This window comes from Ammodytes marinus (genome assembly GCF_949987685.1).
Source record: "Ammodytes marinus genome assembly, chromosome: 3".
Classification (NCBI taxonomy): domain Eukaryota; kingdom Metazoa; phylum Chordata; class Actinopteri; order Uranoscopiformes; family Ammodytidae; genus Ammodytes; species Ammodytes marinus.
The window spans coordinates 16,248,552-16,260,732 of record NC_137232.1 but is presented as its reverse complement, the minus strand read 5'-3'; the positions used below and the strand labels follow the sequence as shown (position 1 = coordinate 16,260,732).

General features: G+C 38.5%; 1 protein-coding gene across 4 annotated transcripts; it reads right to left on the bottom strand.

Annotated features, from left to right (window-relative positions):
* Window positions 1-411: 411 nt before the first annotated feature.
* LOC307248590 (arfaptin-2-like) lies at window positions 412-7,716 on the bottom strand. 4 transcript variants are annotated; one of them, XM_080025010.1, is made up of 10 exons: window positions 7,533-7,716; window positions 7,235-7,343; window positions 6,289-6,397; window positions 4,572-4,634; window positions 3,596-3,676; window positions 3,350-3,453; window positions 2,837-3,058; window positions 2,598-2,755; window positions 2,328-2,502; window positions 412-1,727 (listed from the first exon to the last, which is right to left on the bottom strand). In XM_080025010.1, exons 2-10 carry the CDS (start codon window positions 7,331-7,333, stop codon window positions 1,572-1,574), a joined length of 1,167 nt encoding a protein of 388 aa, XP_079881136.1. In that variant the 5' UTR covers window positions 7,334-7,343; window positions 7,533-7,716; the 3' UTR covers window positions 412-1,571. The 4 variants fall into 4 exon arrangements, with proteins under 4 accessions (XP_079881136.1, XP_079881138.1, XP_079881137.1 ...); XM_080025012.1 differs by lacking the exon at window positions 3,596-3,676; XM_080025011.1 differs by lacking the exon at window positions 4,572-4,634.
* Window positions 7,717-12,181: the final 4,465 nt, after the last annotated feature.

Here is a 12,181-nt window from a genome sequence, read left to right as displayed (position 1 = left end):
TCTGTTAAAAGCCATTGTTGGTTACTGTGCATCTATTCAAAGAAGACTGGATGTGGTAACAATAAGGAATATATTAACAACCTTGAAAAACTCTTAATGTAACCCACAAGTACATAGGCTATGTGGTTTTCCGTAATCCCCATTCACTGTGCTAGCATTAACATAACTAATGGTACCATGCATATACTAAGTGTGTACATAAAATGCCTGAAACAAACTCAGTTATGGATACAAGATACAAACAACAGTAAAAAAAAATAGACAACACAAGAAAATTCAGTTCAGTGATGAGCGTGCTTCAAAGTGCAGCTTGCTACAGTTACCCGAAGTCAACCTAAATAATGAATATATCAATTGATGATTATGAATTAAGATAATAAGTCAGGAAAGAGTTTTAGAGATATATCACATTGTATTTTCATAAACATAATTACTGGTGTCATACATAATACATACATTGGTAGTTTTCTGTTCATAACCTGTGAGAGCTTCCCATATGCAAACGGCAGATCAGTGTCACCCGCACAGTTAAGTGAAACAACACCTCCAGCAGAAACGCAGAACGAGACAAAGGCAATCAGCTGACTAAAAAGAAATAAAATAAATATACTTAACATTTCATTTTACAAACCTGGAAATAAATAGCAATACAATTTGAAAATGTACTTATACATTCTGTCCTTTAAGAGACACTGAAACTTGTATAGCAATCTAAAATGCATGTGGTATCGCATCAGTTATGCCGTTAAACAGTTTGTGTTTTGATTGAAACCTGCTAAATGTCAATGTAAATGTAACATCTGTTTTTGATGTTTGTTTCCATGTGTAAACCCTAAAGTAAACAAGATGGGTACTTCAAAAAAATAAGGAGATTAAACTACTGATGGATTGTTCATTACGTTAGAGAAGCTTGCTATATTCGTTAAATATATATATATATTGATATTTTTATCCCTTCTATGCATGTAAACTGTAAACTGAACATTCAGGCAGGTTTTCCACAAAGAGCATATGGGGTAATTATTAAAATGATGCTTCTTCCTTGTGTCTTTGATTTTAAGAATATGGTTCAATCATGCATAGCCTACTCAAGAAAAATACATACATTTCAGTGTTTTTATATTATCCCATTCATATGCTAATCTGATTTGTGGAATACCTCCCATGAAAATTTAAATTACATCTCTTAAGACAACATAAAAAACAACAACAACAACAACTAAATAATGCGTGTGCAAAACTGCCAAGGGATATCTCCACAAAAGAAGACTATACTGTACATAAAAATGAAGTGATAACCATGTAAATGATTGTGCTACCTAAAGAATAAGAAAGTAAAAAAGGTAATTTTGTGATTTAACAAAAAATTCTTAATACAACTGAATTGTTGTTCCATCTATGTAATACATGATACTGAAAAACATTACAAAAGAGATTTCTTGTGTTTTCCTTCATCACTGGCAGCTACTGATCCTACAATATACTCCGTTATGCATTTATTTCTTGCCCATCTAACCACAATGTCAAGTTCTTTACTGACCAGTGTTTCACTGTACACTTCAACCCGCTCTTTACTGCTCCTCCAGCCAGGATGGCTTGTCTGATCCTGGGGGCTTTAACTTAACATTGAACTGTATTAGAGTTTGTTCCAACTGCTGCTGGTTGCCAGCAAAGTAAGCAGAGATAGCATTGTGGAAGAGAAGCAGCTGCTTGTGCATCACCTTCACCTAGGAGAAAAGAGAAGAGGGAAGTTGTGCCCTTACAAACACAGTTTCACGCGTTTACAGGAAAGCACAGCCCAAGGACATCTATTTACATGACATTCACTAGCTGCTCAGATTAGTCTTTGGGAAAGCAACCTGAAAACATCTTGCACTTTAAATTCCTCTATGATGTACTCACACGTGTCAAGCAGGCTTTTAAAGATATTTTGTGCATGACAAGTCTTTCAAACTAACACTAATGTTGTTTTTAATCATTCTTATGTTTAAGTAATCAGGCAAAAACAATCTGTGTTTCATTTAACACAATTACGCACTGTAATTATCTCGCCATGAAGTCTGCCTGTTTCTTTTAGTTTGCATTTGTCTGCTATAATAGATGTATAACAGCAAAGCAGAATGTGCATCAATGTGGAAAATCACCTCAAAACTGCTGCTGAATACATTTAACATCGGACTTAGAGCTTTTTGTTAATAAAGCACACCTAAACACCGTCACTGCAGCAAGGTGCAAAGTTAAACCACTAAGGTCTCTCTCTCTCTCTCTCTCTCTCTCACTCCTCATAAATGTGCAGGCATTTAAAAAATAAATTGTGAACTACAAACCTTGTTTTCGTCCAGGAATTTGAGCTTGATGGTGACATCACTACGCAGCCTTTCGTATTTGTCTCTGTGGACATGGTAATCCTGCTGTGCCATCTCAATGCGGACCATGGCAGCTGCGTCCCGAGGGCCCAAACTCAGCTCCTCCAGATCCGAACGATAGGCATCAAACTCAAGTCTGCAGACGAAAACACAGCTCATTTTCCAGGTGATCAGCCTACAGGAATTCAGATCTTTTTCAGCCAACTCCTAACCAGGAGATTTGTTACCTACCTTGCGTTTTCAAAATGCTTAATGGTCATCAGAGAATCCTCCATTGTTTTGTTGACCAGCGTGTTGATACTGGACACGAAGAAGCTGATGGCACCCAAAAGAGCCTCGCCATTCTTACACAACAGCTTCTGTGTTTCTGCATTATACCCAAACTCGTCCTGCATAGAAGACAACAGACATTTTACCCACAAGTTATATTTCCAGCTCATGTCAAACAGGAAGTTCCGGCAATACCGTACCTGCAACTCTGGGGACTTCTGGCTGAGGTCGGCAAAGGTGTCTCCGAGAGCCTGTTGTGTCTGCACCATGTTTTGAAAGTGTTCGATGAGTGCAGTGGCCAGAGTTAGGATGCTTTCATACTTGCTCTTGGTGTCTCTCAACACGTCAATCTGAGCCTCCAGCTCCAAGTCCACTGTCCGCGAACCTCGTCCAAACTTCTCAGAGAACATCTGCTTTGTACACTGCGTAGTGTATATGGACAGAGATTACACTAAAACCAGCATGAAGAAAGTCAAATACATGTAGTGACTCCAATTTTAAAACATGTGTATGTAGTCACACTTTTCGTTTTTTTGATGGAAAATCAAGAAAGATTGTCCATTTTAGTGAATTAGATTATATACATTTGCTAGTAATAAAATACTTAATATCTCATATAGGAACAATATGGATAAGCTTGGTACCAAAGCATATCAAACTTGTTTACATATGTATTTCAGTGTTGTATTATATCTACATAGAGGACACAATACCTTGAATGTGTTTATGCCCCATTTCTTTACACTGTCCAATTTCTCCACTGCCACACCACGGGAAACTTCTTCAGTTGAATTACCAGTGTTATTGTTTGACGAACCTAATATAAAAAAAATAAAAATGTTCACTCAATTGCATGTTATCCTGGCAAAGTTAACACGGAGGAGGTTTACAGAAAGTGCATGGGACAATGAGTGTGGGCGGTGTGGGCGGTGTAGACATGGCGATGAGGCTGGTGATACCTGGAGGCTGGACTGTGTGTTGGGCAAGTCGACTGGCTGTAGATTGGCTGTGAGGCAAGCCCCTGGATTTCATGCGAATGTCTGAAATGAGCATGACGATGAAAGAGAGTGACCATGAGAAGGAGGTATAGAGTGAAATATGTGGAGCTTGGCAGTGAGATATGAAGCTGAACAGCAGGCAACTGAAAGAAAAGTATTAGTCTCTGTGATGGAGGGGGATGCATAAAAATGATAAGTTGTGGTTAAAGGGGTTTTAGAAATATTCCACCATGCAGGGTTCTCATGCAGAATAAAAGGATTTATAAAAAATAAGATGAAACATAGAAACATAGACAAAACCGTCATCCAAAGTGCATTTCACAACATCATTCTTATTAGATGACCATACAAACATTTCAAGTGACAGCCCTGTAATATCAGGTTAGTGCATCACTCAGTTTCAAGGCGCCCAACACATTTCTTGTTGCTAAAGCTGTGAGTTTAAGAGGTACGAGCAAGGTTGCAATCCACTCCCCTTGGTCAAGCAACACCAAAACCTCTTAGAAGTGATTATATAATACAGGTACATCTAAAAAAAATTGAATATCATTGAAAAGTCCATTCAAAAAGTGAAACTTTCATATATGGTAAATTCATTACACAAAGGGAAATATGTCACGCCTTTCTTTTGTTTTAATTTTGATGATTACGGCTTACAGCTCATGGAATAAAAAATACAGTAACTCAAAATATATACAAATACATAAAACCAATCAAAAAATTGATTTATAATACAGAAATGTCAACCTTCTGAAAATTATGTTTATACTAGCTTCATTTCACTGTATGCGTAATTAATCTAGAATATATGAAAGTATCCCTTTTGAATTAAATTACAGAAAAAAATGAACTTTTCATTGATATTCAAATTTTTGTATATGCATCTGTAAAAGGTTAACTCAGAAGCAAATAAAGGGTCTTCAGAATACACAGCCACCTGGTCCTTGCGCAGGGGCTCGTCTTCTGTCCAGATACTGAGGGTTGAAGCGTATTGCAGGCCCTATGGGATATGGATGTTGAAATATGAACCAGGAGCCTAGAGGTCAGCAGCTCTCTTGTGACACATCAAAATACAAGAAAGACAAGCTCTGTGTATGGTTCCTTTAAGCCACATTAAGGGTGTATTCACACATGCCGTGTTTGGTTCGGTTGAAACAAACTCAGGTGCACTTCCGCCTTCGGTGCGCATCTTTCAGGTAGGTGTGAATACAGCAATCGCACTCGGGGGCGGACCAAACAAGCACTCCGAGACCCAGCTGAAGAGGTAGTCTCGGTGCGTTTCCAAACGCACTCTGCAGCAGTTCGTTTGTGGTGTGAATTTGTCCGGACTCGATCCAACCCAAATGCAGGAGGCACTGTGCCTTTTCTTTCTTTTCTTTTTTAATAAATTGCCGTCAGCTTCACATTATGAGAAAGTGTTGTTGCCGCCATTGTTAGGACGATAAGTTGTGGTTTGACCGGGAGCCCAGAACAATACATTACATTTGATCGAGAGGACGCGTAAAAATGCTGAATGTGTTCAGCGATCAGATGAAGGAGAGGGGAGCGTCCCGCACAGTGCCAACAGGTTCACGCTGCGCAAGAAGTGTGTGTTTTTATTTTGCTTCCCATGTACGGGACCGTCAATACTATCCCCGTGTCAGTTTGGAGCGGAACTGCGCCGAACTCACACCCAGCTGATACACAGCTTAATCAGCTGAGTGTCGGCATGAGCCTATTCTTCTCGCGAGCCGCACGTCCAGCAGCAAAAATACAGTAAAAATTATGTTTCACATCGTAGACTACAAGCCACAGAACGTGGCATTGTCATAGGACTTCATTGAAGCAAAAATAATTTGATATTCTTCTTCTTTATTTATAGGCTAAATGTAGGCCTTTTTATTATTTTTAACCCCATGGTTGCGTTCCGAATCGCATACTTTCTACTATATAGTATGTAGAAAAAAGATTTAGGATGTCCCGATTCTTGTGGCCAGATTTAGGATGGTTAGAATACCCGGATGGTCTACTTCATGCGGCCAAGATTGTTAGTGTTGAAAAGTGCATCCTATTTGGGCGATTCTGACCCACAATCCAGTGCGCACGTGAAGTGACGTAACATCGACGAAGCCTATAGGTCCATGTTATGAAAACAAACGGGGATGCGACGGATATAAAAGCAAGAGGCAAGATCAAGGCGCAATGTTATGATGAAATAAGAGAGAAAAGTATGTCCCAATAGTATGTCTACTGCATCCTAACTAGATTCTTTTTATCGTCGGATGTAGTATGTAGAATAGAAAAAAGAAAGAGTATGCGATTCGGAACGCAACCCATATTATATCAATGATATATTTTGCAGTTAATACTTCGTTCTTCCTGCTTCTCTCCACCCCATAATGTCTGTCCAATGAATGAATGACCTCAGATCACGTGTGGTTCACTTACAAAAGGGGCAATATGAAAGTGGACCACACCAAACAAAAAAAATCTAAACTCTATTTGGTCTGGACCAAAGCAAGTGAACTAGCGGACTTTCCCTGTGTGAATGCACCCTAAGTATCAACCTCTTTCAGTGACTTCTGGCCTCCAACAACATTGACAGATCTCTGGCACAGCTGCGACAAAGCAAAACCTGTAAAGGCTGGCAGTCTGGTGGTTTTCTAGCAGTATACCTTTGATGGTGCTGGTAGGAATGATGCCCCCTGCAGGTCCTCCATAACCTCCTGACACAATGCTGGTTTCATTCAGGTTGGGTCCAGACACCATCACCTGCTGCAAATCCTGATGGATTTTGAACACAATATTGTAATAAATATGGTTTGGATGCCAATAAACATGATCTTATTTAAAATAATCTACTATATACAGTCAAAACAGTGTATTTAAAAAACATTATCACACCTTTATAATGTTATGAAAAGATAAAAAATATATTAAAGGTCAAGAAAGCTGTAACTTTGCATTTTTTAATTATCAACTTAGAGTATCTATGGTTATGATGATAACAGGCGTTGTACAATATTCTGAAATTATAATATGAAACAATAATTTAAGTGTGTTTATATGTGAATAAACTGTGAGTTGGTTTGCTTTTTTGTCATATGTTGTCAACTGAAACTGACTGATCCAAGTCAACCTGCACACAGAGTCCATGCCAAGAATTTGCATCTATACTATTTTATTATTCAATATTGAGGCCCCCAGTATTGCTCTCCTCACATAGAAAAACACATTATTCATGTAGGAGTCCTGGCACTGAAGCTTTCTCAACCCTGTTTGGCTGTACCAGAATTAGAAATAAAATAATGCAGTAGGCCTACAGATATGAATCTGATTGAATGCTAGTCATGCAAAAGATTGTAGAGCTAATGCATCATATCCTAAACAAAATCAGAATTAACTCCTCCATATTCACATCATTCCCAGTTGCAGGTTTTGATGATGAAAGTGATATATTGATATAGTTAATGTAAACAGCTGCAGGCCTGTACATGGTTAGATAACCGTTGGCCTATACAGCCTAGAGTCTACTAGACTGTGCTATCATGAAAAAAAAACAGAGAACTGATGCCAATGCCAACACATATTTAATAAGGACATTGTCAGTGACTTACTGACCTGCTCCAAGCTGTCATCCTCTGGCAGCGTCCCTGTGTCTCCATTGCTGTTAATGGGGATCTCCATGGTAGCAGCCTTGCTCATGATACTGTCAGCCATAATGGAATCTCTACAAGACAGCACCAAACATTGACACATAAAGATGGGAGCACATGTGCAGTTTGCAGTTAATCATACAGCATTGTTATCCACGTCGACACCAAATAACAGCTTTATTACACTGATACTAACGCTAATATCAGCAGTGCTGATGATGTGGCTGGCTAGTAGGCTACTACTTGACAGCTAGCTTTCTCACCACTGAAGCGACTGGATATTGGAGCCAACTCCAGTCGTCCGAAGGAGAAACAAGCCGTGGTTGGCACAGAATTGAGATGTGAACTAATTTCAATATCTAATTGAGCTTCAACGCTATATCCATGATTGTTTTTTCTACTTCAACGCTCACGTTATCTGTCTGCTTCCATGTAATACAGACAGAAAATCCCTGCATCCAGGCAAAACAGATTTAGGAGTGTCACTTCGAAATAAAATGTGTGTGATTTTTATTCCATCGTAAATCACATAAATAGGCTTTAAAAGCAAAGCACTTCGAATATAAGGTATATTCTATGCTGTTCAGTCTTTGATCATTTACAAACAAGAGGCCGGAATCTTATAATGTGAATGGACGCTCTTATTTTGAAGGAGAATACCTTAAACGTAGCATCACCGTCAAACCACCTCCCCCGCTCCATCTTCCACGTCGTAAGTGCTGACGTAGCTTTATCCCCAAACTGCAGTACCGTCCTGCTCCTGGAGGTGTCACTAACAGCCCACTGACCAGTAGGCCTATAGAGAAAAAAGTACATGTCAAACTTATACAGTAACTCTACCAGTGACTCCTCTAGGCGCTGGCCTATCAAATGTTGTGAGTATTAATCATTTAAATGAAGGTTGTAGCGTCCTGCTTGTGACATTGATTGCAATATCTCTTGAAATCACACTGTATAAATACAGTCATTTGTTTTGAGATGCGAAAGGCCTCGACATAGACCTAACCCTAGTAAACTGACCACGCTTCCAATTATGTGCCTCATTTGTTTCAATCAGAGATGTAAGGGGATCGCACATGGTCTCCAAATGGGATTTTTTTTTTCTGTAGGCCTAATTATTCCTGAACTGAACAGAGAAACCAACCCTTCACACCCACCAGCAACTTATTCCCCCTGATTTTTTTTTACATTTTTCATTGATGTGCTGACTTTCTTCACATATTTTTCAAAAACATAAAAAAACTTATGTTGAGAAAAAAACATTTCCCAATTGATGCTTCTTTTCATCCTCAACACCCTCCGCCCTCTACTTCCTCCCTGTTCTGAACATGACTGAATTTGACTCCTGCAACCCCAAGATCAAAGACAACAGAATGGCAAATGATGAAGATGTGTTACTGGTTGCAGCCTAGTTTCCCCTCCATCAACAAATCAACATGTCAAAGTGTATTTGTCTGGCATGATATGTGTTCCGCTTTTGATCCGCCTGCCAAAATCGATAGAATGTTTCAAGGTAGTCGCTGCATTATACAAAAAGTACAAGTTTACATGGCATCTCATTTACCAACTTTCCAAACTAACAAACTTAGAAGTACGCCCACTTCTGACTGTAATTGGCTTGGTGTGAGAAGATAATACAGTATTTGTTGCTTTTGTGATGTATGTGGACATTTAATAAGTATTGACCAGAATTATAATTTGATTTTAACAGTTTATGAAAGTGATGCTGCTAGTATGATATTGAACTAACATCCAACCTTGCACATCAGCATGGTTAGTGTTGAATTCTGATCTGAAAATGTTCCTGAACAGGCTGAAGGTCATTGAAATGAATGGACGAATAGTCACATACTTGTAACGTGACAAGACCTTTAACCAGATTATTTATTCATATACTTGTACATGCATGGTCATACATTTTTACATATAAGTAATGTGATAATATAGCCACTTGTCAACATCAAACGTTTGTACCGTATCAACTAATTTTGGTGATCTCTCTTATTCCAACACTTTATGAAACAATGCCCTATTATCTCTACATTTCCTTGCCTCAAGTATGTCTTAATACCTTTTGTTGAGAACACCATCCTCTGTTCACTAAGGGAGCAGATGAGTAAGACAGGTAATATTGTCAAGAGGCGGACCCTGTGAAGAAATATGTTTTGAGTCATAATACATATACAAATATTGTCAATCAATGGCTATAACCTGTTTATGTATATTTACAGTGGGCAGGAAAAGAGGTCGCAGAAACGTAAAGGTAATGAGGCTGTTGCTGTTACCATCTCCTCAAAGCTAAACATCTGTGTGCGTGGCCTTTAGTTCCAGTTTGGTGAGTAAACGTGTTTTGACTTAGCATTTGAAGAGAGTGACTGACTCAACATCCTTTAGCTCTTATACCTTTGACCTCCACATTATTCCTGGACCACAAACTGCCTGCTGTAGAGGTTGAATTTTAGAACCATTTTTGTTTTGTTTTGTTTTTTTTCCAGAGTGGAGGTATACAGGAAATTATGTGCAGGCAGTTTGTTACTGGCATTCTACAAGATTTCAAACTGCGATGACGTACTCAAGGCTTATTAAAGCAGGGTTTAATCACAAATTCTCTCACGTTTTCTGCATGCTAATGTTAAAATCATCACAGATGTAACTTCATCGCAGTCAACAGTTTTGTGTTGTAACAAAGGCAGCAGTGGGGGGGTTTAATGAACGTGTCAAACTCTCTCTACTCACACCCTTGGATTGAAATTTAAAGACATCAATTCTCACACAGGAGAATGTAAATTTAGTGTCGCCTATAAATTTAGAGCAGGGCCAAATTAAATTTTAAAGGTCTCAAGGCGGGGTCTCCTTTGAGACTGTGCTGCATGTCACACAGCCAGCGTATGTATATGTGCGGGGAGCGTGAGACCTAAACCACATTGTACCCCTCCCCCTGTCATTTTAGAGAATCTCGTTTTTAATGATCATTAAGTACGCTTCCAGATGTTGGGAGGGCAATTCATCCTTAAACAGTCCCCCGTGCTCGGCAGCAGCAAACAAGAGTACTGGAGTGAGACAGAGAAATCAAGAAAAACATGGCAGAACAGTGGTGCCTGCATTCTCACTCCATGGGAATTACAAACAGAGCTCAATTTTACATTAAAGAGCTATGGAAGTTCTTTTTTTATTGTGTCTTTTAGAAGCTATTTTCAAACAGTCTGTCAGCCTTGTCAACCTTTTCCCAGTTGGTGATTAAATCAATATTTCTCTCAGAGAAACAGCAATTCATCATCATAATGGATCCTTGGAAGCTGTGAATGTCGATGGTACAATGTCTGAAAAGACCACACATAATCAAGAACATTACATATTTATACGCTTTGCCTTTATTGAATAATGATCAATAAAGTTATGCTTTGAAAAGGCTTATAGCTTGCATAAAAGGTACAGATATCAGTGTTTGTAAATATGCATGATTTCGAGGAGAAAATTTAAAATCTAACGACAAGAAACATTATTTTGATTGACAGATGTGTTTTCAAATGAATCTCTGCTGAAATAAAGACTCTTTGTTCCATTGACAAAGGCTTTTATTTAAGAATAAACACAGAGCTGTCAAGAGAGTTCCTATTATTTGCGTCCGAAACAATTATGGTAATTCAAATCTTAACACACGAAAACAAAAACAAAAACAAACTTGAGCCAATTATCCAGTAAATGTCACTTTCAAAACATTTTAAAAGTATAAATGCTTTTTATATGGAAGTCAAATGTCTTTACATACTTCCTCTGTGGCAGTGAGCAATGTCTTTGGGTATATGGCGTGAGAGCTTGGCCCCTAAAAATACAGACTCTGCTATTGCTCTGATGTTTCCAATTAAATTCACCTGCATAATCAGAGGGACAACCAGTCAGAGGCCACAAATAAACTGAGGGGGCAATTTAAAAATCGTAAAACCTACAAGGGTTTGTTGGCATGTTCACTGAAGTGTTAAAGCAGTTGTTAATTTTGTTTTCATGAACGCTACCTTTGGTAGGCACACAGAGGCTGCGGTCAGGATATGCACGAAAGGGCAGTTGTTTAGTTTCTTTATACTGTTTACTCACTTTGTCATGCAACATTCTGTTTTGAAGGTCTCCAATTTGCAATCTCATTCATTATAGCTTCCTGCATTTTCTCGAACCATGAATTAGCACTGCTATACGAAAAATTAAATCGGCATTTTAAATGTAGCTATGTATATGTATATATACATCGTATGATATAAATATGACTCATTCACAACAACTTTTAAAAGAAGCTGGCATAATGATGACTAGTTATGATGACTATAGACGTATTTCTTGAAATCAACTCTTGAACCATAAAGCACTTCTTGACAGAACTTACCTCAACATCATCAGTTTGTATAAACAGCAAATGGACAAAAAGAAAACCATGTCTGTGTTTTCTGCTAGCTATCATGGTACCAATTTATTGCTGTCTACAGTATCTGTCTGTCCTGATTCTCTGAGACAGACCAAGCATTTGAAACTTTCATAGTTACATAACTGCTGATGAGCCAGACAAACTGGGGTTTACCAGATTCTTCCTCCTCAGTTCAGATTTGTCGAGGCTGCAGAATGCTTCTGTTTCACTGAATCCATGTAGCTTCAACCAGTTTAGACAGCGGTGGCATGCTGAGAAAAAAACACCAAGGCAATACAAGGAAAGTGTGGTTGTTTTAAATTCAATAAACTACTGTGCAAAAAGGGAAAAAGAAATGGTCAGAAATCTGCACAAAGCAGCGTGATTTGTAGACTTGCAACCACATTTTTATTGACTTGAGTGGTAGTTACGAGAACTTTTTATTTTGACAGAATTTACCATCATTTGAAAATGGTCTTTCTTGTATCTTAAACCTAGATAACATGTTATTAACACAAA

Coding starts and splice junctions, on each gene's coding strand:
- LOC307248590 (XM_080025010.1), bottom strand. CDS start 7,333: ATGGCTGACAGTATCATGAGCAAGGCTGCTACCATGGAGATCCCCATT. Junction 3,454..3,595: donor ACACACAGTCCAGCCTCCAG/GTATCACCAGCC, acceptor TTTTTATATTAG/GTTCGTCAAACAATAACACT. Junction 3,059..3,349: donor GGGGCATAAACACATTCAAG/GTATTGTGTCCT, acceptor TACACTACGCAG/TGTACAAAGCAGATGTTCTC.